This window comes from Gekko japonicus, unplaced genomic scaffold (assembly GCF_001447785.1).
Source record: "Gekko japonicus isolate JY-2015 unplaced genomic scaffold, Gekko_japonicus_V1.1 scaffold561, whole genome shotgun sequence".
NCBI classification, from domain to species: Eukaryota; Metazoa; Chordata; class Lepidosauria; order Squamata; family Gekkonidae; genus Gekko; species Gekko japonicus.
This window is the reverse complement of record NW_015162496.1, coordinates 114,434-139,569: the sequence shown is the minus strand read 5'-3', so window position 1 is coordinate 139,569 and position 25,136 is coordinate 114,434. Positions and strand designations below refer to the sequence as shown.

General features: G+C 51.3%; 1 protein-coding gene across 1 annotated transcript in view; it reads right to left on the bottom strand.

Moving 5' to 3' along the window:
* DYSF (dysferlin) overlaps nucleotides 1-25,136 on the bottom strand; it is a 287,816-nt gene that overhangs the window by 209,894 nt on the left and 52,786 nt on the right. Inside the window, exons 5-10 of the mRNA XM_015406074.1 lie at nucleotides 15,077-15,191; nucleotides 11,673-11,860; nucleotides 8,959-9,087; nucleotides 6,892-6,954; nucleotides 5,533-5,583; nucleotides 2,391-2,421 (exon numbers count right to left, since the gene is read on the bottom strand). Of these exons, the coding sequence (XP_015261560.1) occupies nucleotides 2,391-2,421; nucleotides 5,533-5,583; nucleotides 6,892-6,954; nucleotides 8,959-9,087; nucleotides 11,673-11,860; nucleotides 15,077-15,191 (577 nt within the window). The remainder of the gene's footprint in view (nucleotides 1-2,390; nucleotides 2,422-5,532; nucleotides 5,584-6,891; nucleotides 6,955-8,958; nucleotides 9,088-11,672; nucleotides 11,861-15,076; nucleotides 15,192-25,136) is intronic.

Here is a 25,136-nt window from a genome sequence, read left to right as displayed (position 1 = left end):
GCGGGCGCAGGCTCCAGGAACAAGCCGGGAGCCCCCCCCCCACTCCAGCAGCAGGTAAGACTTGGCAACCCTATCCTGGGGGCCTCCTGAACACTGAGGGAGGCAGCACTGGGGGTGTAGAGAAAGGACTGAGACTACAGCAGAAAGTAAGAAAGTTTGTTTATTAAAGTTAGGTTAGCCATATATGCATCTAACCTAGGGTTGCCAACCTCCAGGTGGTAGCCGGAGATCTCCTGGGATTACAGCTGATCTCTAGGTGGCAGAGATTAGTTCCCCTGGGGAAAATGGCCGCTTTGGAAGATGGACTCTATGGCATTATGCCCCACTTAGCCCTCCCCTCCCCGAGCCCCACCCTCCTAAGGCTCCACCCCCAAAATCTCCAGGTATTTCCCAACCCAGAGCTGGCCACCCTAACCCAGTTTTTCCACACATGGTAACTCCTTATGAACATACCTAACCACTGCGGTCATCTTCAGAAGACATGTTTTTGGGAGCCCCCACCTTCTGAGATTAGGCGGGTGGCAACGCCAGAGAGGGCCTTCTTGGTAGTGGCACCAAAGCTCTGGAGCTCTCTCCTCCGGGGGGATTCGTCTGACCCCTTCCGTTGCCATCTTCCACCAGCAGGTGAAGACTTTTGCTTTGCTTCCCATTCCTTCAATGATCCTTCGTTCCTACCCAGTGCTTTAATTGCAGTTTTTAAGTTTTGTATGTACTTTAATTTGTTTTAAATTGTTTTCACGATTTGGGTGTGTGTGTGATTTTAATGGTTTTAAAACATGATTTTATCATGTATCTTTTAAACTGTGAGCCGCCCTTGGTGGTCCTATGGGGGCAGAAAGGGAGGGTAAAAATCTTGCTAAGAATAAGGAAGTTCAGTTCCTCAAGGGGAGCGAGCCGTTCACTGACAGCAGGATCCAGGTCAGGGACCACAGCTCCAGAGGACAGCACCGTGGAGAAGGAGTTCTCACGTGGCTTCATCCTGTATTAGAAAGGGGCAATGGTCAATGAGGGGGAGCCAGGGCATTCCAAAGCAGCCTCCCAATCAATGCTCCCTCTAAGCTGTGGAGTCTTGTGAGCAAAAATTCTACTTTGTAAGCTACTGGCATTAAAATTGTGAGTGAGCGATTTGGCTCCTGCATCAATTAGTTTGCTCTGGAACCCTCCTTCCTGAGCAAAGACAAAAATGTGTGAGCCGGAGGCGAAACAACGGTGAGCTGGCCCACACTAACTCAGCTTAGAGGGAACACTGCTCCCAATGTATCCTGTTTCCTTTGGTTTGCTATCTGCTGGCCTTGATAGGAGGCGAAACAGTGGACAGGCAGCCTTGGCCAAGTGTGGGGGAAGGACAGAAGGTGAATTTTCAAGAAACAGAGTCCATTGTTCAGCAGCCTTTACCACCCAAACCTCTGATTTTACCAGCAGGGTTTAGACTCCCCAAGAGGCACCAGCAGGAAAGTTTCTTCACTTGGTGAAGCGGATAAGAGCGGCGGACTCTAATCTGGAGAACCAGGTTTGATTCCCCATGCCTCTACATGCAGCTGTTGGTGTGACCTTGGGTCAGTCACAGTTCTCTCAGAGCTGTTCTCTCAAGGGCAGTTCTCGGGAGAGCTCTCTCAGCCTCACCTACCTCACAAGGTGTCTGTTAGGAGGAGGGGGAGGGAAAGGAGATTGTAAGCCGCTGTGAGACTCTGAGTGAAAGGCGGGATAGAAATCCAATCTCTTCGTCATCGTCTTCTTCTTCATTTGCAGCAGGTGTCACATAACCAATTAGTAAGTGAAACATAACTGCATTCAATATATAAAAAAACCCAGAAGGCACAGCATTGGGGTTGTCAACCTCATAAAGCAGCTGGCTTTGGAGGGTGAACTCTATGACACTATGCCCCACTCAGGTCTTGAACCTCAGGTGAAGAGAGCTCTGTTTCTCGAAAGCTTATGCTACAATAAAGTTTGTTAGCCCTAAAGGTGCTACTGGGCTTTTTATTGTTTTGCAGCAACAGACTTAACATGGCTAACTCCTCTGGAGAGAAGCTGTAATTCCAATAGAGCCCCAGGCCTCACCTGGAGGTTGGGAACCCCACTTCTGCTACTGGGTACCGCAATCTGCCTTTGCGTCTAAATCTGGCCCCCTGCCCTCCTCCCCAGCAATAATTTTTCCCTGCACACGACTCTGGCAGCCAGAGTGTCCTTCAAGCATTTTGACTTTATACCTGTCTTTTTGAATGTCCTTCTCTTCCCCAACCCCCAGCCTCAAGGTCTGCATCTCCCTCCCCCCCCCTTTTTTAAATTCTCCATTTAAACTGTTTGGAAGAAGAAGAAGCAAAATGCAGCGTCCCAGTCTTTCCCCTGTGTCATATCACGCATATCGTTTCCAAGATTATGGCACTCACTGGGTTCGGCGTAAATTGTCCCAACGTCCATCTGCAAATTCAACCACAAACAAACAAGCATTTATGACATTTTCCAGTGGGGTTTCATAAATCTTCAGAGATGCTCTTCAACAGCCCAACACCTATGGTTGCCCAATCCAGACTGGGGAATTCCTAGCTATTTGGGGGGTGGAGCCTGGGGAGGACAGGATTTCGAGGGGGGGGAGGAAGAGATTGGATTGATACCCCGCCCTTCACTACCCAAAGGAGTCTCAGAGCGGCTTACAAACTCCTTTCCCTTCCCCTCCCCACAACAGACACCCTGGAAGGTCGGCGGGGCTGAGAGAGCTCTTTCGAGGACTGCCCTTGAGAGAACAGCTCTGAGAGAACTTGTGACTGACCCAAGGTCATTCAGCCAGGTGCACGTGGAGGAGCGGGGAATCAAAACCAGTTCTCCCAGATTAGAGTCTGTGCTCCTAAACCACTACATCAAACTGGACCTCAGCAAGTTGTAATGCCATAGCATCCACGCTCCAGAACAGCTATTTGCTCTAGGGGAACTGATGCCTGTCGTCTGGAGACCTGCCGTAATTCCCGGCGATTTCCATGCCTCGCCTGAAGAATGGCAACCCTACCAACACCAGACCCTCAACTGATTACCACACCCATCTCCCTTCTCACGTGCCTCACAAAAAGATCCCATCGTAACACGAGATCCAAAAGCCAATCAGCCAGGTGCATGTGAGTTGCATTGGATATAGCGAGTCAAGAAGGCCAATCTCAACCCTTAACCGCTATTAAAAAGCAGTCAAGAGTATATAAATGGATGGGAAACAATGTAAAGTAGACTCAAATGTAGGAGATATTATATTTGATAGTGTGATATATAGGTAAAGGTAAAGGTTCCCTTGCTCAAAAGCCAGTCGAATCCAACTCTAGGGTTGCGGTGCTCATCTCCGTTTCAAAGCCGAAGAGCCAGCGCTGTCCAAAGACGTTTCTGTGGTCATGTGGCCGGCATGACTAAACACCGAGGCGCACGGAACGCTGTTACCTTCCCACTGAAGTGGTCCCTATTTATCTACTTGCAATGTCTTGCTTTCGAACTGCTAGGTTGGCAGGAGCTGGAACTAGAGACAGGAGCTCACTCCGTCATGCGGCACACTCGGGTCTTGAACTGCTGAACTACTGACCTTCCACAGCCTGCAGTTCAGCGTTTTAACCACTTGAGCCACCGCAGCTCAAGAGACTCAGATGTAGGAGATATTATCTCTTCTTATATATAATTGAATAGTGGGTGCCAAAGTTCTAAAATGCACTCCTTTAGTGTATGGACGCTTGAACTGTCAGTCAGAAGACGCTGGCTGGGTTGACTGGCTGCTTTGTGCAGTCCCGCCCAGTGTTTCAAGGTCTTTTGCATATGGAAGCTGATTGGACTTCACTGCATTCCACACCTCAAACTCAACCCCCTCCCCGCAAGGCAGTTGGAATGTCAGTTGCATATGGAACCTTCAAGGTCTTTTGCATATGGAAGCTGATTGGACTTCACTCCATTCCACACCTCATACTCCCCCCCCCCCGCAAGGCAGTTGGAATTGGTGGTGTGTAGGTCCCAGGATCATGTTTTAAAAGCTGCCTGGGGGATTATGGACCATTCACACACTTTCAACCTTAACATACCTCATAGGGGGAGAGGAGAATGATGACAGCTGCTTTCCCTAGGCAGAGGCTGGGGGGGGGGAAGTAAACTTGAAGACAAGACAGGCACCCACCCAGAGCCTCTGGCATTTTCTCACTCTGCTGACATCAAAACCAATTTAAGGCAAAATAAGATGCTGCCCTCTACAGACTCCACCCCCCAAAACTCCGGGTATTTCCCTCCTTAGAGCTGGCAACCCTACATTCCCCTCAATGCCTGTTGGTAGGCAACTAAGCTTGGTCCTGTCACCTACTTTGGCCTTTGGGAGAAAACACATTGGGGCCAGTCCTGATAGGGTTGCCAACTCCAGATGGGAAATTCCTGGAGATTTGAGGGATGGAGCCTGAAGAGGGTGAGGTTTGAGGAGGGGTGGGACCTCAGACAGGTACACTGCCATAGACTCCACCCTCCAAACCAGTCAGTCCCACATAGGGAACCATTGTTGCCAATCTCCAGGTGAGGACTGGAGAGCACTCAGAATTACAACTGCTCTGCAGAAGGGAGGGCAGAAGTCAGCTGAAGTCAAAGGGGCAGATAATGGTAGGTTGATGGTTAGCTGGGAAGGAGATGGGGTTGCCAACTACATGCTGACAAATTCCTGGGGATTTGAGGGGTGGAGCCTGGAGAGGGTGGGGTTTGCAGAGGGGTGGGACCTCAGACAGGTAGAATGCCATAGACTACACCCTCCAAACCAGCCACTTTGTCCTGGGTAACAATTGCTGCCAATCTCCAGGTGAGGGCTACAGATCACTCACAATCAATGTTCCCTCTAAGCTGTGGAGTCTTGTGAGCAAAAATTCTACTTTGTGAGCTACTGGCATTCAAGTTGTGAGTGAGCAATTTGGCTACCGAAGTGGTCCCTATTTCTCTACTTGCTTTCGAACTGCTAGGTTGGCAGGAGTAGGAACTAGAGACAGGAGCTCACTCCGTCATGCGGCACCCAGGTCTCAAACTGCTGAACTACAGACTTTCCACAGCCTGCAGTTCAGCGTCTTAACCACTTGAGCCACTGCAGCCACAAGACGTGGACAAATACTACATGTTTTTACCGGGAAATATGCAAATTTGCTTTTTATTAACATTAAACAAGACAGCCAAAGATAATATCAAAAGCGGTAAATGCAGATATTTATAATGATATTTATTTGTCCAGTGATATTTGTTTGCTAATGACATTTAGCTTCCCCAGCCGCCCTGCCAGGAGCCGCACAGTATGTGTGAAAGAGCCACATGCGGCTCCTAAGCCACAGTTTGGCCACCCCGGTCTTAGCCGACTCCCCTAGATAAACTTCTCACAGCGCTCAACACAAGCTTGTTCTATTGTTGCTAGCAGAAGCCCACCCGCGACTTGCAAAGCAATTAGATGTGGCACTGACTGTGCTAAACTGTTTTTTTAGATGTCTAAAGCCCAGCCAAAAAGGTGGGTCCCTTTCCTTAATCATACAATGGAATGAAGACCACCATTACCCGGAATTCTCCAATAACGGAGTCGGTCCGAAGAGAACGGGAATCAAAGACCTGCAATAGAAAACCAGAATTCAGTGTAGTGACAGTTCTTATGATCTCTGTTCAATACGAGAATCTTCCTATGGGGTTGAGTCTTTTGGGGAACGTGGACTTCCATGCTCCTGAGTGGGGGAACTTAATGCATACTGAGTGCGTTCAGATGCGGCATTTGTAACGGAATAGGTGACGATTCCAACCGGTGTACTTACCGGCGTTCACATGGCGAACATCTGCCTCCCGTCCCTAACCGTTACAAAGCCGTTTACACCGTTGTACTCTGCCACTAGGTCCCAAGTGGTGGTAAACAGAGTGCAACGGTGGCTTCTCTGATGAAGCAAAGTACTAATTAACAGAATCCACACATGACAGTATCTGACGGGCAGAAGAAGTTAGTAAATTTCACATTAGCTTCACATATTTCTCCAATCAAAAAGAGTTAGATTTTGAATTTTGGCATCATGTTTAAAATATTTGTTTTAATGTCAGCTTTTGTTTTAAGGTTGAGTTCTGACATCATATCAGCATTTTACCAGGTGAACATTTGGTGATGTCTACATTTTGGGAGCAGGTTTGCAACTCAGTCTCATGAGAATCCAAGGGCATCACGCCATCCACCTGTGACTAGCGAAGAACTTAGCAAGACGGTGGGATACGGCAACAATTTCCCCCTCCCCTCCACGTCAGCCCATATTTATTTATTTGCTTAATGAAGAAGAAGAGCAAGAAGGAGAAGGAGGAGGAGGAGGAGGAGGAGGAGACTGGATCTAAACCCCGCCCTTCACTACCCAAAGGAGTCTCAGAGCGGCTTACAAACTCCTTTCCCTTCCCTTCCCCTCCCCACAACAACCCCTGTGAGGTAGGTGGGGCTGAGAGAGCTCTCTTGAGAACTACCCTTGATAGAACAGCTCTGAAGGAACTTATGACTGACCCAAGGTTACCCAGCAGCTGCATGTGGAGGAGGAGTGGAGAATCAAACCCAGTTCTCCCAGATTAGAGCCCGCGCTACTAGCTACTACGCCAAACTGGTGTAGTATCCCACTCTTCTCACCGATGGAGACCCAAAGTAGCTTAATATATCCTCCTCTTCTCCATTTTATCCTCACAACAACCCTGTAGGGTAGGTCAGGCTGAGAGGGTGTGACTGACCTGAAGTCACCTGGCAAAGCTTCCATGGCAGAGTGGGGATTTGGACCTGGGACTCCCAGATTCGAGTCTGACCATCTCACCACGACACCACGCTGCCTCTCCTACGAGCCACTATCAGCGGTGCTCCATCCATCAAGGAAGGCAGCACACAAACACGCACCATCCCAGACGTACCGTGATGAAAATGGGTTCATCAAACAACTCCATGGGAGACTCAAAGACATTGAAGAAGAAGGTCTGCGGAAGAGAGAAAAAGACACACAGTGGCACCCAGGACACTGAGAAAAAACACAGAAGGGGATATACACCAGTGTCAGCTAGCTGCCATTGTATCTGATGTTACATGCTTCATATGTCTTGTGCTCTTCCCCCCCCCCCTGGGTTTCTGTAGCTTCAGTATGCTTCTCTGTATTTTGCGGCTGGCCAAGGTCATGCAGCTGGTGGTGGGAGTTGGAGCTTCGCTAAGCTTGTTATGGTTATCTACCCTGTGAACTGAACCTGTGTTGATGGTACTGAACTGTTACGTTCCCATGGAATAGGCGCGCGTTTACGAGTTCTAGTCCCGCCAGCGGGAACTGGCCTCATTGGCCCAACATGGTTCAAATCCCTTTATTATGCTATACCTGTGTATTGGTAGTCATTCCTAACAATATCCTTGTTCCTGTCTGAACCATCGCTTTGAAATAAACCTTGCTTTGAATCAAACGTGGAGTTACTTCGAATGCCTGGGGATCCAACAACCAGCAGCCAGCAATGCCCTGCAGTGAAGCCGGCCTGTGGGGACCTCCTAAAGCAGTGGTGGCGAACCTATGGCATGGGTGCCAGAGGTGGCACTCAGAGCCCTCTCTGTGGACACGCGTGCCATCGCCCCAGCCAGGCCCAGACCATCATTAAAGTGTCGAATTCTCCGCGAAATAATTTTAAGTCAATGAAAGCATTTGGGATTGCTTTCCTTACTTTGTTTGGATCATCTTATGTTAACGTAGGAGTTGTTTTTTCTAAAGTAAAACCTCAGTTGTTGTTGTTCAGTCGCACAGTCGAGTCCGACTCTTCGCGACCCCATGGACAAGATCACGCCAGGTATACACCTCAGTATTCAGGTTAAATCGCCGTGTTGGCACTTTACAATAAATAAGTGGGTTTGGGGTCGCAGTTTGGGCACTCGGTCTCTAAAAGGTTCACCATCACTGTCCTAAAAGAACAGCCACAAGAGTAATTCTTGGGGTCATCACCTGAGAAGCTGCCTTATACTGAATCAGACCACCGAGGTCAGTCTTGTCTAACTCAGACTGGCAGCAGCTCTCCAGGGTCTCAGGCCGAGGTCTTTCCCATCACCTCCTGCCTGGTCCTTTTTAATTGGAGATGCCGGGGATTGAACCTGGGACCTTCTGCATGCCAAGCAGAGGCTCTGCCACTGAGCCACAGCCCCTCTTTACAGCTCTCCAGGGTCTCAGGCGGAGGTCTTTCCCATCACCTCCTCCCTGTTCGTTTTAACTGGAGATGCCGGGGATTGAACCTGGGACCTTCTGCATGCCAAGCAGAGGCTCTGCCACTGAGCCACAGCCCCTCTTTACAGCTCTCCAGGGTCTCAGGCGGAGGTCTTTCCCATCACCTCCTCCCTGGTCCTTTCTAACCGGAGATGCCGGGGATTGAACCTGGGACCTTCTGCATGCCAAGCAGAGGCTCTTCCACTGAGCCACAGCCCCTCTTTACAGCTCTCCAGGGTCTCAGGCGGAGGTCTTTCCCATCACCTCCTGCCTGGACCTTTCTAACCGGAGATGCCGGGGATTGAACCTGGGACCTTCTGCATGCCAAGGCTGAGGCTCTTCCATCCTCGCTACTTGACATATTGAAGTTGCCATAGTTATAACTTCACGGTTTGGGGATTTTTTAAACTCTACCTTGTTCCCGTGGATTCTCTCTGGATTATATAACCTCCAGGTCGGGCCTGAAGATATCCCGTTATTACAACTGATCTCCAGATCTCCCTGGAAGAAGTGGCTCCTTTGGACTGTATGGCATTACACCCCACTGAGGTACCCCCCCCTCTCCAAACCCCGCCCTCCTCAGACTCCACCCCAGAAATCTCCAGGTTTCCCCCAAAGCAGAGCTGGCAACCCCAGGCAGAATTCTGGACCTGGGAACAACTTCAGCCTGATGCAGAATGCAGCAATGCACCCGACTACATGCAACAGCAGTCCTAAACGCAACTGTCTTTCTGTGCTTCCGCCTCTGCCTCACCTCATCAAAGAGCGGGCCATTCCCTTTCCGGATCCTGGTCCTCTTGGTTTGTCCGGCGGCCGTGACCTTCACCACAGGCCTGATATTGACTCCAGGGAGCTGCCGCCCTTCGATGATTCGCACCCTGACCTAAAAGGGCACAGGAGAGGAAAACAGGTTGCTGTCCAAATTCCAGGCTCCTGCGAGCCAACCTCCACCGAAGGGGAAAGCTGCACCCAGTCGCCAAACGCCAAAGCGGAGAGCACCAGGGCAGCTTCAAACCAACGGAGACACCTGCAGGAAAGGAGACAAAGAGGCGCCACGCTTCCGGTGTGCGACGCCTCTCTGTAATGTTCAAAGTGTAGTGTGTATGAGAAGGATCTAGGGGTCTTAGTGGACCATACAGTGAACACGAGTCGGCAGTGTGATGCGGCAGCTAAAAAGGCAAATGCGATTCTGGGGGTGTATCAACAGAAGTACAGTGTCCAGATCACGTGAAGTGATGGTATCATTTGACTCTGCTCTGGTTAGACCTCACCTAGAGTATTGTGTTCAGTTTTGGGCACCACAATTTAAGAAAGATATAGACAAGCTGGAACGTGTCCAGAGGAGAGCAATGAAGACAGTGAGGGGTCTGGAGAACAAGTCCTATGAGGAAAGGCTGAAGGAGCTGGATATGTTTAGCCTGGAGAGGAGACGACTGAGAGGGGATATGAGAACCATCTTCAAGTACTTGAAGGGCTGTCATTATAGAGGATGGTGCAGAGCAGTGTTCCCTCTAAGCTGAGTTAATGTGAGCTAGCTCACAGTTTTTTAGCCTCCGGCTCACACATTTTTGTCTTTGCTCAGGAAGGAGTGCTCCAGAGCAAACTGATTTATGCAGTAGCCAAATTGCTTGCTCACAACTTTAATGCCAGGAGCCCACAAAGTAGAATTTTCGCTCACAAGACTTCACAGTTTAGAGGGAGCATTGGTGCAGAGTTTATTTATTTATATTTACATTTATACCCCGCCCACCCTGTAAACAGGCTCTGGGCGGCTTACAGAAGACGGCCTACAGGCCGATACAAATAAAACAATACAAATATTGAAATCCCTTAAAAACAATCTTAACAATAAAGTGCTCGCTACATCAGAGTAACCTTAAGATGAATGGCTTATATCTGCATTCCTTCTGTCTTCAGGTCTTAAGATCAGTCCCACGGTCCAGATGTTCGCCTCTGAGGCTCAGAGTGGGCCAGTCCGATATTCCGGATTGATGGTAATTGTGGTGGTGGCTCCTATTTGAACGCCTGGCGGAAGAGCTCCGTCTTGCAGGCCCTGCGGAACTGTGAGGGCCATCTGGGAGCTCATTCCACCAGTAAGGAGCCACCACCGAAAATGCCCTGGCCCTGGTAACAGCAAGTCTCGCCTCCTTGGGACCTGGGATAGATAGACGTTGTTGGGCCCCAGACCGTAGTGCTCTCTGGGGCACAAAGTTGTTTTCTGTTGCCCCAGAAGGGTGTGTGGAGGGGGAGGTATTTGTGAATTCTCTGCCTTGTGCAGGGGGTTGGACTAGATGACCCTGGAGACACAAAAATGTCAAGCACAAATACTGGATGGGGGATACGTTTCTGGGGAGTAGTGTATGCGAGAGAGATCTTGGGGTAAGAGTGGACTGGAAACTGAATATGAGCAGTCAGTGTGATGTGGTGGCAAAAAAAGGCAAATTCAGACTTGGGTTGTATTAAAAGGGCCATGGCATCGAAACCGCAGGTCATAGCCCCTCTGTATACTGCCCTGATCAGGCTGCACCTGGAGCACCGTGTGCAGTTCTGGAGGCCTCACTTCAAAAAGGACGTGGACAAAACCGAGAGCGTGCAGAAGAGAGCGACGAGGATGATCGGGGGTCTGGAGACTGAGCCCTACGAGGAAAGGCTAAGGGCCCTGGGAATGTTTAGTTTGGAGAAGAGGAGATTGAGGGGGGACATGATTGCTCTCTTTAAATATCTGAGAGGCTGTCATTTGGAGGAGGGCAAGGAGCTGTTCCAGTTGGCAGCAGAGGAGAGGACCCGAAGCAACGGGTTTAAATTGCATGCAGAAAGGGATCGGCTGGAGATTAGGAAAAACTTTTTCACGTCCAGAGTGGTCCAGAGGTGGAATCAGCTGCCTGGGGAGGTGGTGAGCTCCCCTTCACTGGCAGCTTTCAAGAAGAAGCTGGATGAATATTTGTCAGACATGCTCTAGGCTGGTCCTGCATTGGGCAGGGGGTTGGACTAGATGGTCTCTGTATGGCCCCTTCCAACTCTATGATTCCATGACAGCCAAGGATAGCCCAGCCTCATCAGATTTCAGAAGCTAAGCAGGGTTGGCCCTGGAAACTACTTGGATGGGAGACCACCAGGAAAGTCCAAGGTCGGTACGCAGAGGCAGGCCACGGCAACACCACCTCTGAATGCCTCTTGCCCCTGAAAACCCTACCGGGTCGTCATCAGTGAGCGATGACTTCCTGGCACTCTCCATCCCCAAACGTTAATCCAGTGACGGCAAAATGCATTTTAATTGGCCAGAAGTGGGGTGCGGGGATAGTGAGGCTCCAGGCACGGCCAGGCAAGGAGCATGGAGTGGGCGCCACTTTTAGAATCCCTGCCCCAAAGGCCAGGAGATCAGACCAGAAGACGGCGGCTTTCGCGGGTTCAGAGAGCAAGGGGGCGACCGGTGCCACTCCCGGAGCTGGCCACATGACTGCCGCTCACCTGGAAGTCCTGAGGTTTGTTGGAGAGCAGCTTTTTGGAGGTGCTTCTCCTCCTCTTGGTCCCATGAACCGGGTGCGGCGGAGGCTTCTTGGGGAGGGAGGGCTGATCGGGCGCTGCAGGCCCCGAAGAAGGCTCCGCCTCATCCCCGGTCCCCAGCTGGTCCTCCCCCTCTTCCTCCCCGGCCGTGTCTGGAACACAAGACAAGGAAACACACCCTTCTGTCAGACTGATCCAACAAAGAACCGCCCTGCCCTGACCCGGACGGCCCAGGCAAGCCCGATCTCGTCAGATCTCAGAGAGCTAAGCAGGACCAACTCTGGCAAGCATTTGGAAGGGAGACCTCCAAGGAGTACCAGGGCCGGGAACGCAGAGGCAGGTAACATCAAGCCACCTCTCTGAAACGTCCAAGCCCCAGTAGGGGTCGCCAGAAGCCACCATGACTTCCATGCATGCAAACACACACACACACAATACTCACACACACACCCCAAAAAAAGGAAAAAAACCACTTGGTGTGGTTTTTTTGGGAGGATGCAGAATAGGTTGCCAACCTCCAGGTGGAAGAAACCAAAAATGAGAGACCACGGGAGGAAGCGGAATTCCAAAAACAACATCTGTGACAAAAATAATGAAGAGTCAATGAAGATAAGTTGCAAAAACGTTTACTGTAGTGATTTCTGTAGCTTATACATTGTGAAGACCTTGGGTTCGGTTATTAGAGCGCCGACATGGGAAGTTTCCTTCAAGAGTGGATAAGTAGTAATTGATAAGAACTGGGATTGCTACACGCTCAGATGGAGCAAAGATTGTGAAACGGATTGTTTATATTGCACAGCATTTGTTAGCGTGTGAGCGATCATAGAAGGGCATTTTCTACAGAAATCACTAAAGTAAACGTTTTTGCAACTTATTTATTTATTTAAATTTATAACCCTCCCTCTCTGTGAACGGGCTCAGGGCGGCATACAGATGGGGCCAATGCCCAATACATAAAACATTAAAACTGCATTTTAAAAACATTCAATACAACATCTATCTAACAGGGGAACAGATGACGTCATCAGGATGGTATCCTTAGTGGCCACAGCTCCACGCAGTACCACTATTTTAGTGCTCACGGTGAGTTGGTAATAAAGGGCTAGGAAAGATAGTAATAGTCGTAGACAGATGGTAACAGTCGTGGCAGCTCCTACTCAAACGCCTGGCGGAAGAGCTCTGTCTTGCAGGCCCTGCAGAACTGTGCAAGGTCCCGCAGGGCCCAGATCTCCTCTGGGAGCTCATTCTACCAGGTAGGAGTCACCACCGAAAAAGCCCTAGCCCTAGTCGCCGCTAGTCTGGCCTCTTTGGGACTTGGAACCACCAGGAGATGTTTAGTCCTGGACCGTAGTGCTCGTTGGGGCACATATGGGGAGAGGCGGTCCCGTAGGTATGTCGGACCCTGGCCATCTAGGGCTTTAAAGGTAAGAACCAGCACTTTGAAGCGAATCCGGTACGCTATTGGCAGCCAGTGCAGCGCTTTCACCTAGGAAGGCCCATCAACAGCCTGGCTGCAGCATTCTGCACCAGCTGCAGCTTCCGGATTTGCGACAAAGACAGCCCCATGTAGAGAGCGTTACAATGGTCTAGCCTCGAGGTGACCGTCGCATGAATCACTGTGGGCTAGGTCATCGCGGTCGAGAAAGGGAACCAACTGCCGAGCCAGCCGAAGATGGTAAAAGGCCGGCCTGGCCTTTTACCATCTTTAAACTTATCTTTATTGACTCTTCGTTATTTTTGTCACGGATGTTGTTTTTGGAATTCCACCTCCAGGCAGAGCCTGGAACTCTCCCAGTATTACCACTGATCTCCAGACGGCAGGGGTCAGTTCCCCTGGGGCAAAAGTTGCTTTAAAAGGTGGACTGTATGGCAGGAAACCCCAGCGTGGTGGTGCCCAAGGGTCAGGGCCGGCCCAAGGTTTTTTGGTGCCCTAGGCGAAACTAGCACCTCCCCCCGTCACCTTGTGTCCCCTCCCTGCCGCCGCATGCCTCTCCAGCGCTCAAGCCGGGTGCTAAGCTGGGCGTATCAGGTGTGGGGGGAGAGGGGGCTACAAGCTCTTCGGAGGGCGGCCCGTCTGCTTTTTCTTTCCCCCTTCGCCCGCTTCCCCTGTCTCTTCTTCCCCCCCCAGCTGCGTGCGCCCCGTCCCCTCGCTCCCCATGGGGGCGGCGCCCAGGAGACTCACCAAGGGCGGCGTGGAGGAGTCATCCGGTCCGAGCAGGCCTGTCTCAGAGGAGGAAGCGGCAGCGGGTCTGCTCAAGTCCCCTTGATGGACCATGCGTGCCTACCTGAGCCGCCCTGCTGCTGGGCCCTTCAGGCAGTGCCGTCCGCCTCCTCCCCGCCCTGCAGGCCACCTGCGCCTCAGGACAGGCCCCGAGCGCAGCGGGGGGGGCACTTCCTCCCTCCTCGCTTCCTTCCCTCCCCGCTTCTGGGCACCAGACTCTGGGTGAAAGAGGCAGCGGCGGCGGTCCCCTGGTCAGGGACTAGATGCATGCAGGGCTTTTGGTGGGGGGGGCTTTTGGCGGGGGGGCAGGTGCAGTTTGGTGCCCCTAAGGGCCGGCCTGCTCTAGGCAAACGCCTAGTTCGCCTAGTGAGCGAGCTGGCCCTGCCAAGGGTGTGACAGGGCCTGCCAGAGTAGGTGGGGCCGAGTGGGGCTCTTGACCAGGAGGGCTTCTGCTCTGCCACGGAAGACCGGATTGGCTATGCAGATTGACATAACATTGTCCCAGTGGCCGCTGCAACCACAGTGCTGGTGTTATTGCCTCTCCTTCCCAGTGCATTTTTAAATTGCCCCTTTTCTCCCCTGCCTTTGGGCTTTCTGTGTGTGCATTGCTCCGTCCCCTGCGGGAGACATTTTGCGGCTGTGCCCACCACCCCTGGGTCAGAATTCCAAGGGTGCCCACGGACTCAGAAAGTCTGGGGACCCCTAGACCCCTGCTCTGCGGCAGTGTACTTTGCTGAGGTCCCTCCCCTCCCCCAACCCCACCCTCCCCAGGCTCTATGCCACAAACTCCTGGTATTTCCCAAACCGGAGCCAGCCACCAGCGTTCCCTCTGAGTCAGTGTGAGCCAGCTCACAGTTTTTTAGCATCTGGCTCACACATTTTTGCCTTCGGAAGGAGGGCCCCAGAGCAAACTAACGAAGGCAGCAGCCAAACCGCTCGCTCACAACTTTAGTGCCAGGAGCTCACAAAGTAGAATCTTTGCTCACAAGGCTCCACAGCTTAGAGGGAGCCTTGCCAGCAACTTTGTGGAGAACTCTGGACCTGGGAGGGCCTTCCGTCCAGCGCAGCATGCGGCAATTCCTCTGGGCCTCGGGGGCTCCCCTGTTGGCGAAGCCAGTGCAAAAGGGAAGGACAAGACCCCACTCACCTGTGACCGTGTCCACCTCCACGGGCGTTGGGTTTGGCTCAAGGGGGGCAGGAGGGGGGAAGAAAGGAGCAGCCCCGGGAGGAGGCGTGTAGGAGACTTGCAGGATGAGAGAGGCCTGGGGAAGAGAGAAGAAGCTGTAAGGAAGGCACTGGGGGTGGGGGTGGGCGCTTGGAGAGGGGCGCATACTGGCTCTCCCACAGCTAATCATCATTCATTGGTGAAGGACAACAGGCAAGACAGCTTACGGCAGTCTGACTTCAGTTTTGCCTTTCAGTCAGTCCGTCAGCCTTTATTGGCATAAAACAATACCTTAAAAGAGGGTTACTATAAAAAAGAGGATTATACATATCAAATCATATGAAACCATACATATAGAGCCAAGCATATGACATAATTTTGCATAAATCAATTTGTTACAAAGTATTACTCAGTTTTTCCTGTCGTGGCTTCATAGCTGATTGTAGAAACATGGCTACCTTCTTCGATATTTCAGGAGCAGAGTCGTTCAAAAGGCGGTATACTTTTAAACAGAGGTCCTTTCCTGCGGGAGCGCACAGGAGCGGAGCTCCAGCAGTAAAGAGCCCAGGGGGCGGGCACATGCAACAAGCCCCACCCCCTGCTCCCAGCAGCCCTCAGTCAGCGCAAGAAGCAGCCAGGTAAGCTGCAACCCCCACCCCACACTCCCAGACCAGTTCTCCCACCAATATCCTCAGCTGAATCCTCTCAGCTGAAAGCAAGTAAAAAACCACTCACCCCTCTGTCTCCTGCTCCTGCTCAGAGCTCAGCTGGGTCTTGTCCATGGGGTCGCAAAGAGTCAGACTCGACTGTGCGACTGAACAACAGCAAAATGCTCTGTTACATGCTGTATGGAATCCCAGTTTCAGTTCTGTTTGCAGGTGACTGCCGAAAAGGACACGCCTGATCTCGGCAAAAGGATCCTCCTAGTGCAGAAGCCGCCTTTGCCTGGGATTGACTTTGTTTACTTGGCGGAATAAAGGACTTGTAATTTATGAATCCACCACTAGGTGGGAGTGTTTGACCGCTCAGACCAAAGTCTGGGGGACACAAAACCTCCCAGTCAAGGAAGATCAAATTTGCTTCAATTGGCCCAACCCTGCAGCCGGAAGTAACACAGGTTTAGGGGCTTCCCTTGAAGGTTTTGCATCCCTAAGGAAAGAGCAGTCTGGCCGCCCACCAGGAAGACAGCAAAACCTTCTTTTCCCGACTTTGGGAATTCTTCAGGAAAAGCTGCCTGAAGCCAGTTTGGTGTAGGGGTTAGGACAGAGTTGTTGTTCAGTCGCACAATCGAGTCCGACTCTTCGCGACCCAATGGACCAGATCACGCCAGACCTTCCGGTCTTCTGCCATCGTTTGAAGTTGGCTCAATTTCATGTCCGTTGCATCGATGACCCTGTCTAACCATCTCATCTTTTGCCGTCCCCGTCTTCTTTGACCTTCGATCTTTCCCAGCATCAGGGTCTTCTTCTCCAGGGAGTGCTCCCTTCTCATTGGGTGGCCAAAGTATTTGAGCTTCAGTTGCATTAGGACAGAGTGCAGACTCTAATCTGGGAGAACCGGTTTTGATTCCCCTCTCCTCCATATGCAGCCAGCTGGGTGACCTTGGGTCAGCCACAAGTTTTCTCAGAGCTGTTCTCTCAAGAGCAGTTCTCAGGAGAGCTCTCAGCCCCACCGATCTCACAGAGTGTCTGTTGTGGGGAAAAGCGGGGGAGGGGGGCGCACACATCTCAGTGGACCTGTGTTCCATGCAGGGGGTCCCCAGGTTCAAGTCCCAGCATCTCTAGTTCAAGGAGTTCAGGTCACTGGTCCTGGGAAAGACCTTTCCCTGTCCTGGACACCTCAGAATCATAGAGTTGGAAGGGGCCTCCAGGGTCATCTAGTTCAACCCTCTGCACAATGCAGGAAGTTCACAAATATCTCCCTCCTACACACACAACGCCAGTGACCCCTGTTCCGGGCCCAGAAGATGACAAAAAAACTCCAGGATCCCCAGCCAAACTGGCCTGGAGAAAAATGGTTTCCTGACCCCAACGCGGCAATCACTTTGCAGGCTTCAAATATTTGAAGGGCTGCCATGTAGAAGATGGATCGGATCGATCCTCCGGATTGCAAGACTAGATCTAATGGGTGGGAATTACAAGGGAGTCGCTACCGGCTAAATATCAGGAGAAACATCTCGACTGTAGGAGTGGTTGAGCAGTGGAACAGACTGCCTCGGGAGGTGGTGGAGGCTCCTTCGCTGGACGTTTTCGGGTATGTTCTATGGCTGCCTTTCAGCTCGGCTCCTGCAGAGTGCCGGGGGTTGGACTAGATGACCTGGAAAGATCCCTTCCAACTCTAACATTCTATGATTCTATGATCTATTCTCTCTTGCTCCGGATTGCAAGACTCGATCTAACGGGTGGAAATTACAAGGGAGTCGCTACCGGCTAAATATCAGGAGAAACTTCCCAACTGTAAGAGTGGTTGAGCAGTGGAATGGACTGCCTCGGGAGGTGGGGGATGCCCCTTCGCTGGACGTTTTCGGGTATGTTGTAGGGCTCTCTTTCGGCTCGGCTCCTGCAGAGTGCAGGGGGTGAGACTAGATGACCTGCAAGGTCCCTTCCAACTCTAACATTCTATAATTCTATGATCAGCATTTCCCTGGACGTGTAAGAAAGGGCCATGAGAGCTAAGCACTGAGGCAACCCTTCCTGCCCTCCCTCTCATGAATTGCCTAAGTTCACCCAGTCAAGAAACCCGCAAAGCCATGGCCAGACGCAACAGACGATATGGGTGCAATTCGCTACACAGCAGCTTCGCAGGCCCTGCTTATGGCCGAAGCCTCCGTGAGAATCCCCAGCCATGGCTGCCCGCTCACTTGAGAGGCACTGGCATGGACAAGAAGAACCGCCTTTCCGTTCCCCGTAAACTTACTAGGATAAATGCTCAGGGACTGCGGTGTGCAGTGACGCGTGCGGCTCGCTGCAAGCAGGGTCCTACCGTGTGGTTTTTGCATTGTTTAATGTGTCACGTTCAGGCTTCTGCTTGGCTTCCATTCTATTTTTTTAGATTTCTGGTTGGTTCTACGACCCTCATCCTATTGCGTTGTTTCGCTGGACGACCCCTCCAATGCTCCCTCTAAGCTGTGGAGTCTTGTGGGCAAAATGTCTGCGTTGTGAGCTCCCGGCAATACAATTGTTAGCGAGCGATTTGGCTGCTGCCTAAATCAGTTTGCCCTGGAGTCATCCTTCCTGAGCTAAGAGAAAAAGGTGTGAGCTGGAGGCTAAAAAATTGTGACCTAGCTCACACTAACTCAGCTTAGAGGGAACATTGGTTCCATCCTGTCGACTGCCTTGGCTCACTCTGTGGGTGATCGGCCTTGTGGCCCGGTGGGAAAAGTGGGCCATGACCAATGTTCCCTCTAAGCTGTGGAGTCTTGTGAGCAAATTCTGCTTTGTGAGCTACTGGCCTTAAAGTTGTGGGCAAGCGATCTGGCTGCTGCATATATTAGTTTGCTCTGGAACTATCCTTCCTGAGCTAAGACAAAAATGTGTGAGCTGGAGGCAAAAAACCGGTGAGCTAGCTCACACTAGCTCAGCTTAGAGGGAACACTGGCCATGACTCACGTAAATAAATGGAATGAATAAATGTGGTCACAGCGGGGCCAGAGTGAGGCTGCGATGGATGGCCGAGGGGAGGGACCGACCGGCACTCTCACTCACTCACTCCCCCTCCCTTTGGGAATCAGGACCCACCTGCCCCCAAAGACCTTGCTCAGCTTTTCACCAGAAGCTTGAAGTGAATCGGACTGATCCAGATCTCAGCTTTGGGCAACAGGGGACCTTTAGGCCAGGTGTCACTCCCCAGTTAGGCCTAGGGGGTGCCAACCAGTGTTCCCTCTAAGCTGAGTTAGTGCGAGCTAGCTCACCGTTTTTTAGCCTCCGGCTCACACATTTTCGTCTCGGCTCAGGAAGGATGGGGCTCCAGAGCAAACTAACTTACGCAGCAGCCAAATGGCTCGCTCACAACTTTAATGTCAGAAGCTCACAAAGTAGAACTGTTGTTCGCAAGACTCCACAGCTTAGAGGGAGCGTTGGTGCCAACCTCCAGGTGGGACCAGGGGGGTCCCCTGGAATTACAGCTCATCTCCAGACTACAGAAATTAGTTCCCCTGGAGAAAATGGCTGCTCCGGAGGGTGGATTCTGTGGCATTGTGTCATGCTGAGGCCCTTGTCCCACCCCCACCCCCGGTTCCATCCCCAAACCTCCAGGGGTTCCACAACCTGAATCTGCCAACTCTGTCTCTCCATCCCCCACCAGTGGACAGGAGGAACTTGCCAACCCCTTTCAGGCCTCCTTGCCCTTCCTAGAGTCACCCTCCACCAGGAGACCAAACCATAGAAGCACAGAATGTGAGAGCTGGAAGGGACCTTGCAGGACATCTAGTCCAACCCCCTGCACCCCGCAGGAGCAGAGCCGAAAGGCAGCCCCACAACATTCCCGAAAGATGGTCGTCCAGCCTCCGCTTGGAAACGTCCAGCAAAGGAGCCTCCACCACATCCCGAGGCAGTCTGTTCCACTGCTCCACCACTCTCACAGTTAGGAAGTTTCTCCTGATATTTAGCCAGTAACGACTCCCTTGTCATTTCCACCTATTAGACCTAGTCTTGCCATCTGTAGCAAGAGAGAATAGATCTGCTCCATCTTCTACATGACGGCCCTTCGGATATCTGAAGACTGCGATCATGTCCCCTCTAAGCCTTCTCTTTCCAGCTAGGGTTGCCCCACGGCTTCGCCACAGAAGGCCTCCCGTGGCTACGGGGCTAGCAGGCGAGGGGGCCTGGCCATCCAGTCAGGGCAGGAAGGGCAACGTTCACAGTAAAAGCCTGCGCCTGGGTACGTTCAGAAGCCGTGCCTGTGAAGCCCACGCCTGGCATCCATTTCCTCCTTTTTACACGTGGGCTCCTTTTCTGCACGGTGGGTTTTGCGTCCTTACCCACAGGCCCATTTCACTTGCAGTGTGTACACCAGTTTTATGAACCGCATTTGTGAGTGTTACGCATTGGGACGGGATCATCCTTGACTGAATCCCCCCAGAGACGAGCTGAGCTTAGAGCACAAGAACAATAGCCTGCCAGGATTCTGAAAGTAACCAATCAAGTTGTAATGTTATGTAAGTAGCCTATCGCTGGGAGTGGGGTGTGTTTGGGTGTGGCAATTGCAGGCTATTTAACAGAGCTGAGGCTCAGGGGTCGTGTTGTGCTCTTGCTGAAATCACAAATAAAGCTGAGCTGCTAGACTCGAGCCTGCTCATCCAGGGAACCCACTATTTAACAGCAAGTAAGGTTGCCAGCCTCCAGGCGGGACCTGGAGACCTGGTCTCCAGGCTACAGAAGTGAGCTCCCCTGGAGGAAACGGCTGCTCCGGAGCGGGGCCTCTTGGGCATTCTACCCAGCTGACGTCCCTGCCCTCCCCAAACCCCGCCCTCCCCAGGCTCAACCCAAATCTTCAGGACTTTCCCAAGCCAAGCTGGCAGCCCTGTTTATAAGCAACACTCCCGTGTGCTTCTTCTCTGCCTGCGAACCTGGCCCAAATGGCCTATCCCTGCCAAATGTCAGGGGCTGAGAAAGGGCAAGTCGTTGGGAGGCCAACCTCCAGGTGGGGCCTGGAGATCTCCCAGAATTACAACTGATCTCCAGACAGCAGCAAGGAAGTGTCATGGAGTCATGCCAGACACCCCTGTCCAAATTGTCCTCTCCAGAGGCACTGCCCCCAAATCTCCAGGAATGTCCCAGGACAGAGTTGGCAAGACATGATGGCAGAGCACGCTCTTGTTTGTAGACAGGCGGTTTCCATTTCTGGGACTCCTGGGTCCCAGAAATGAGAGAGATCTTGGAGTTGTAGTAGATAACTCACTGAAAATGTCGAGACAGTGTGCAACTGCAATAAAGAAGGCCGACGCTACGCTGGGGATTATTAGGAAGGGAACTGAAAACAAATCCACCAGTATCATCATGCCCCTGTATAAATCGATGGTGCAACTTCATTTGAAGTACTGTGTGCAATTCTGGTCACCACACCTCAGAAAGGATATTATAGGATTGGAGAAAGTGCAGAAAAGGGCAACTAGGATGATAAAAGGGTCAGAACACTTCCCCTACGAAGGAAGGTTAAAGCGCTTGGGGCTCTTTAGCTTGCAGAAACAACGGCTGAGGGGTGACAGGATCGAGGTTTATAAGATTATGCATGGGATAGAGCAGGCAGAGAAAGAGGTCCTTTTCTCCCTTTCTCACAATACAAGAACTTCTTGTGGGCACTCCATGAAATGGCTGAGCGGTCGGGTTAGAACGGATAAAAGGAAGTCCTTCCTCACCCAAAGAGTGATTAACACATGGAATTCACTGCCACAGGAGGTGGTGGTGGCTACAAGCATGGACGGCTTCAAGAGGGAACTGGATAAACATCTGGAGCAGAGGTCCCTCAGTAGCTATTAGCCACAAGGTGTAGATAGGAACTCTCAGTCTGGGGCAAGGGATGCTCTGTATTCTCGGTGCTTGGGGGGGCAACAGTGGGAGGGCTTCTGGTGTCCTGGCCCCACTGCTGGACCTCCGGATGGCACCTGGTATTTTTGCGGCCCGGGGGGGGGGGGGGGGGGGAGAGGGGGCAGTGGAACAAAGGCAGGCCGGAAGGAACTTCCCACCCAGCAGAACAGCCAAAGTGGGAAACCCTCCCGTTCCTCCAGAAAAACATCCTCCCCTCTGAGTCAGGTACAGAATGACTTCCCCTCTCCCAGAACCATCAGTCACAGAACAATCCACTGAGGAACTCATTTAACACCCTGTGGTGACTGGCGAGGAAGAAAAGGGCCTCCGTCTGTTCTCTAACAAGAGGGGAAACGGAAATTTGGAGTCATCTATGGGACAGCTATTTTCCACAGGGCCATTCGTAGGGTTCCCAGCTCTGCCACCTGGAGATGAGTAGTAATCCGAGGAGATCGCCAGCAATGCTCACTCTAAGCCAGTGATGGCGAACCTTTTAGAGACCGAGTGCCCAAACTGCGACCCAAAACCCACTTATTTATCGCAAAGTGCCAACACGGCAATTTAACCTGAATACTGAGGTTTTACTTTAGAAAAAACAACTCATACATTAACTTAAGATGATCCAAACAAAGTAAGGAAAGCAATCCCAAATGCTTTCATTGACTTTAAACTATTTGGCAGAGAATTTGACGCTTTAATGATGGTCTGGGCCTGGCTGGGGCGATGACACGCGTGCCCACAGAGAGGGCTCTGAGTGCCACCTCTGGCCCCCGTGCCATAGGTTCGCCACCACTGCTCTAAGCTGTGGAGTCCTGTGAGCAAAAATTCCACTTTGTGAGCTACTGGCATTAAAGTTGTGAATGAGCGATTTGGCTGCTGCATCAATTAGTTTGCTCTGGAGCCCTCCTGCCTGAGCCGAGACAAAAATGTGTGAGCCGGAGGCTAAAAAACTGCGAGCTAACTCACGCAAACTCAGCTTAGAGGGAACACTGATCACCAGCTACCACCTGGAGGTTGGCAACTCTAGTCCAGAAGCATCCTTTGGTTCAACATGCAGGGCCCAGGCTGTTGATGGGGAACGGATAGTGAGATCGTATCACCCCTGTGCTGAGAGATCTGCACTCGCTACCTGGCTTTGTAGAATTCAAAGTGCTGCTTCTTACCTTTAAGGCCATTCACAGCTTGGGGAGGGGGGGGCCTGAAAGACCCCATCCCAAAACCCCACCTTCCTCAGGCCCCATCCCCAAAATCTCCAGAGGTTTCCCGGCAATGCTGGCAACTCTATTCTGGACAGTCTTCAAGGGCAGCTCCACGTAAAACCCATTATAGTAGCAATCTAACCTGGATGTGATTGGAGCATTCATAATTGTGGGTCGCCGTAATACAATATGATTGCATAGAAGTAGGGGAGGGGCCATGGCTCAGTGGTAGAGCCTCTGCTTGGCATGCAGGAGGCCCCAGGTTCAATCCCTGGCATCTCCAGTTCAGAAGGATCAGGCAGGAGGTGACATGATAGACCTCTGCCTAAGACCCTGGAGAGCGGCTGCCCGTCTGAGTAGACTACAGGCCCCTAGCCCGGATTTTGTGGCTGGTGGGGCAAGTTTTCTTCTGGTGGGGCTGAAGTTCTCAGTGCAGAAAGAATAGCCATTTAGCCAATAGAAAGCTGTTGCCAGGATAGATCTCTGAATTGCAAGCTGTCAGCCCCCTTGAGATGACCGTTCTCAGCTGCTGCAAGTTAATCACTTCTGCTAGCTGAAGCAACAATTCTGAGAACAAGCCAGCAGGTGGGGGTGGTGATGACTTCTCTAGTCAAGAAAGCTAACACCTAGGCACAAAAACTCTCCTAAAGGAGACCAGTTTCTTGACACAGAGTTAGAAGGTATCCTAGAGGTCACCTACTCCAGCCTCCTTGGCTCAGTGCGGGAATTAGTCAGCTGTGGCAATCCATTCTGCTTAAAGAAGCACATGCCTTTAAAAACATTTTTAAATAGTTGAAAAAAGCATTTACAGGAGAAATTCTTGTGGGGCTGTGTCTTAAAGAAAGGGGGCAGAGCATGCAAAAGCCCCACCGTAGCCACGGGTCTGGCAGACAATACTGTGCTTGATGGACCAAGAGTCTGATTCAGTATGAGGCAGCTTCTTGTGTGGTTTGTGCATTTGTCTGGGACGGTCTGTGGCTCAGTGATAGAGCTTCTGCTTGGCACACAGAAGGTCCCAGGTTCAATCCCCGGTATCTCCAGTCAAAAGGACCAGGCAGGAGGTGATGTGAGAGACCTTTACCTGAGACCCTGGAGAGCGGCTGCCAGACTGAGTAGGCAATACTGACCTTGATGGACCAAGGGTCTGATTTGGTATAAGGCAGCTTCATGCACGATCATGTGTGTTCAAGCCAGTTTGGTGTCGTGGTTGGGAGCGTGGACTCTAATCTGGGAGAACAGGGTTTAATTCCCCACTCCTCATCCACTTGCACCTGGCTGGGTGACCTTGGGCAAGCCGTAGTTCTGATAAGAGCTGTCCTTGAAAAAGAGCCGTTTCTGTCAAGAGCTCTCTCAGCCCCACTGACCTCACAGGATGCCTGTTGTGGGGAGGGGAAGGGAAAGGAGTTTGTAAGCTGCTCTGAGACTCCCTTTGGGTAGTGAAGGGCGGGGTATAAACCCAATCTCTTCTTGGTGTAGTGTAGTTTGGTGTAGTGGTTACGTTTGGTGTAGGGGTTAAGTGCGTGGACTCTAATCTGGGAGAACCAGGTTTGATTCCCCACCCCTCCACTTGCACCTGGCTGGGTGACCTTGGGCAAGCCATAGTTCTGACAAGAGCAGTCCTTGAAAAAGAGCCGTTTCTGTCAAGAGCTCTCTCAGCCCCACCGACCTCACAAGGTGTCTGTTGTGGGGAGGGGAAGGGAGAGGAGTTTGTGAGCCGCTCTGAGACTCCCTTGGGTAGTGAAGGGCGGGGTATAAATCCAATTTCTTCTCTTCTCTCTTCTATTTATTTATTTGTCTAAAAGGCTTATTAGCCACCTTTCTACCTTGTGGAACTCAAGCAGACTTACAGTGTAAATAAATCAGCAATTATTAAAAAAAAAAAAAAACACATAAAATACCATGATTGAAACTCTCAATTTGGACCGCCAATAAATAAGAGCCAGATCAGTCAACTGCAGCTCTAAATAAAACCATCTTCAGCTGCCTCCTAAAGACCAAAAGGGGTTGCGGATGAGGCCTGCCCAGAGAAACTTTTAATAGAATGAGAACCCAAGTATCTCCAGGAAAACAGCCAAGTTCTGTGTTCATGTGATAAAATTTCACAGTAAGTCATAGAGCCGTACATACACAGGGCTCCATCTCTTTTCTCCTTCCGGCATGATTTTAAAGATTCTAATGATTTTAATGTATATTTTAAATGGTATTATGTTCTTATTATACCTTTCACCCTACATGTTGATAGATCCTGTTGGTTAGCCGTGTTGGTCTGAAGCAGTAGAACCAATTTAGATTCCAGTGGCACCTTTAAGACCAACAAAG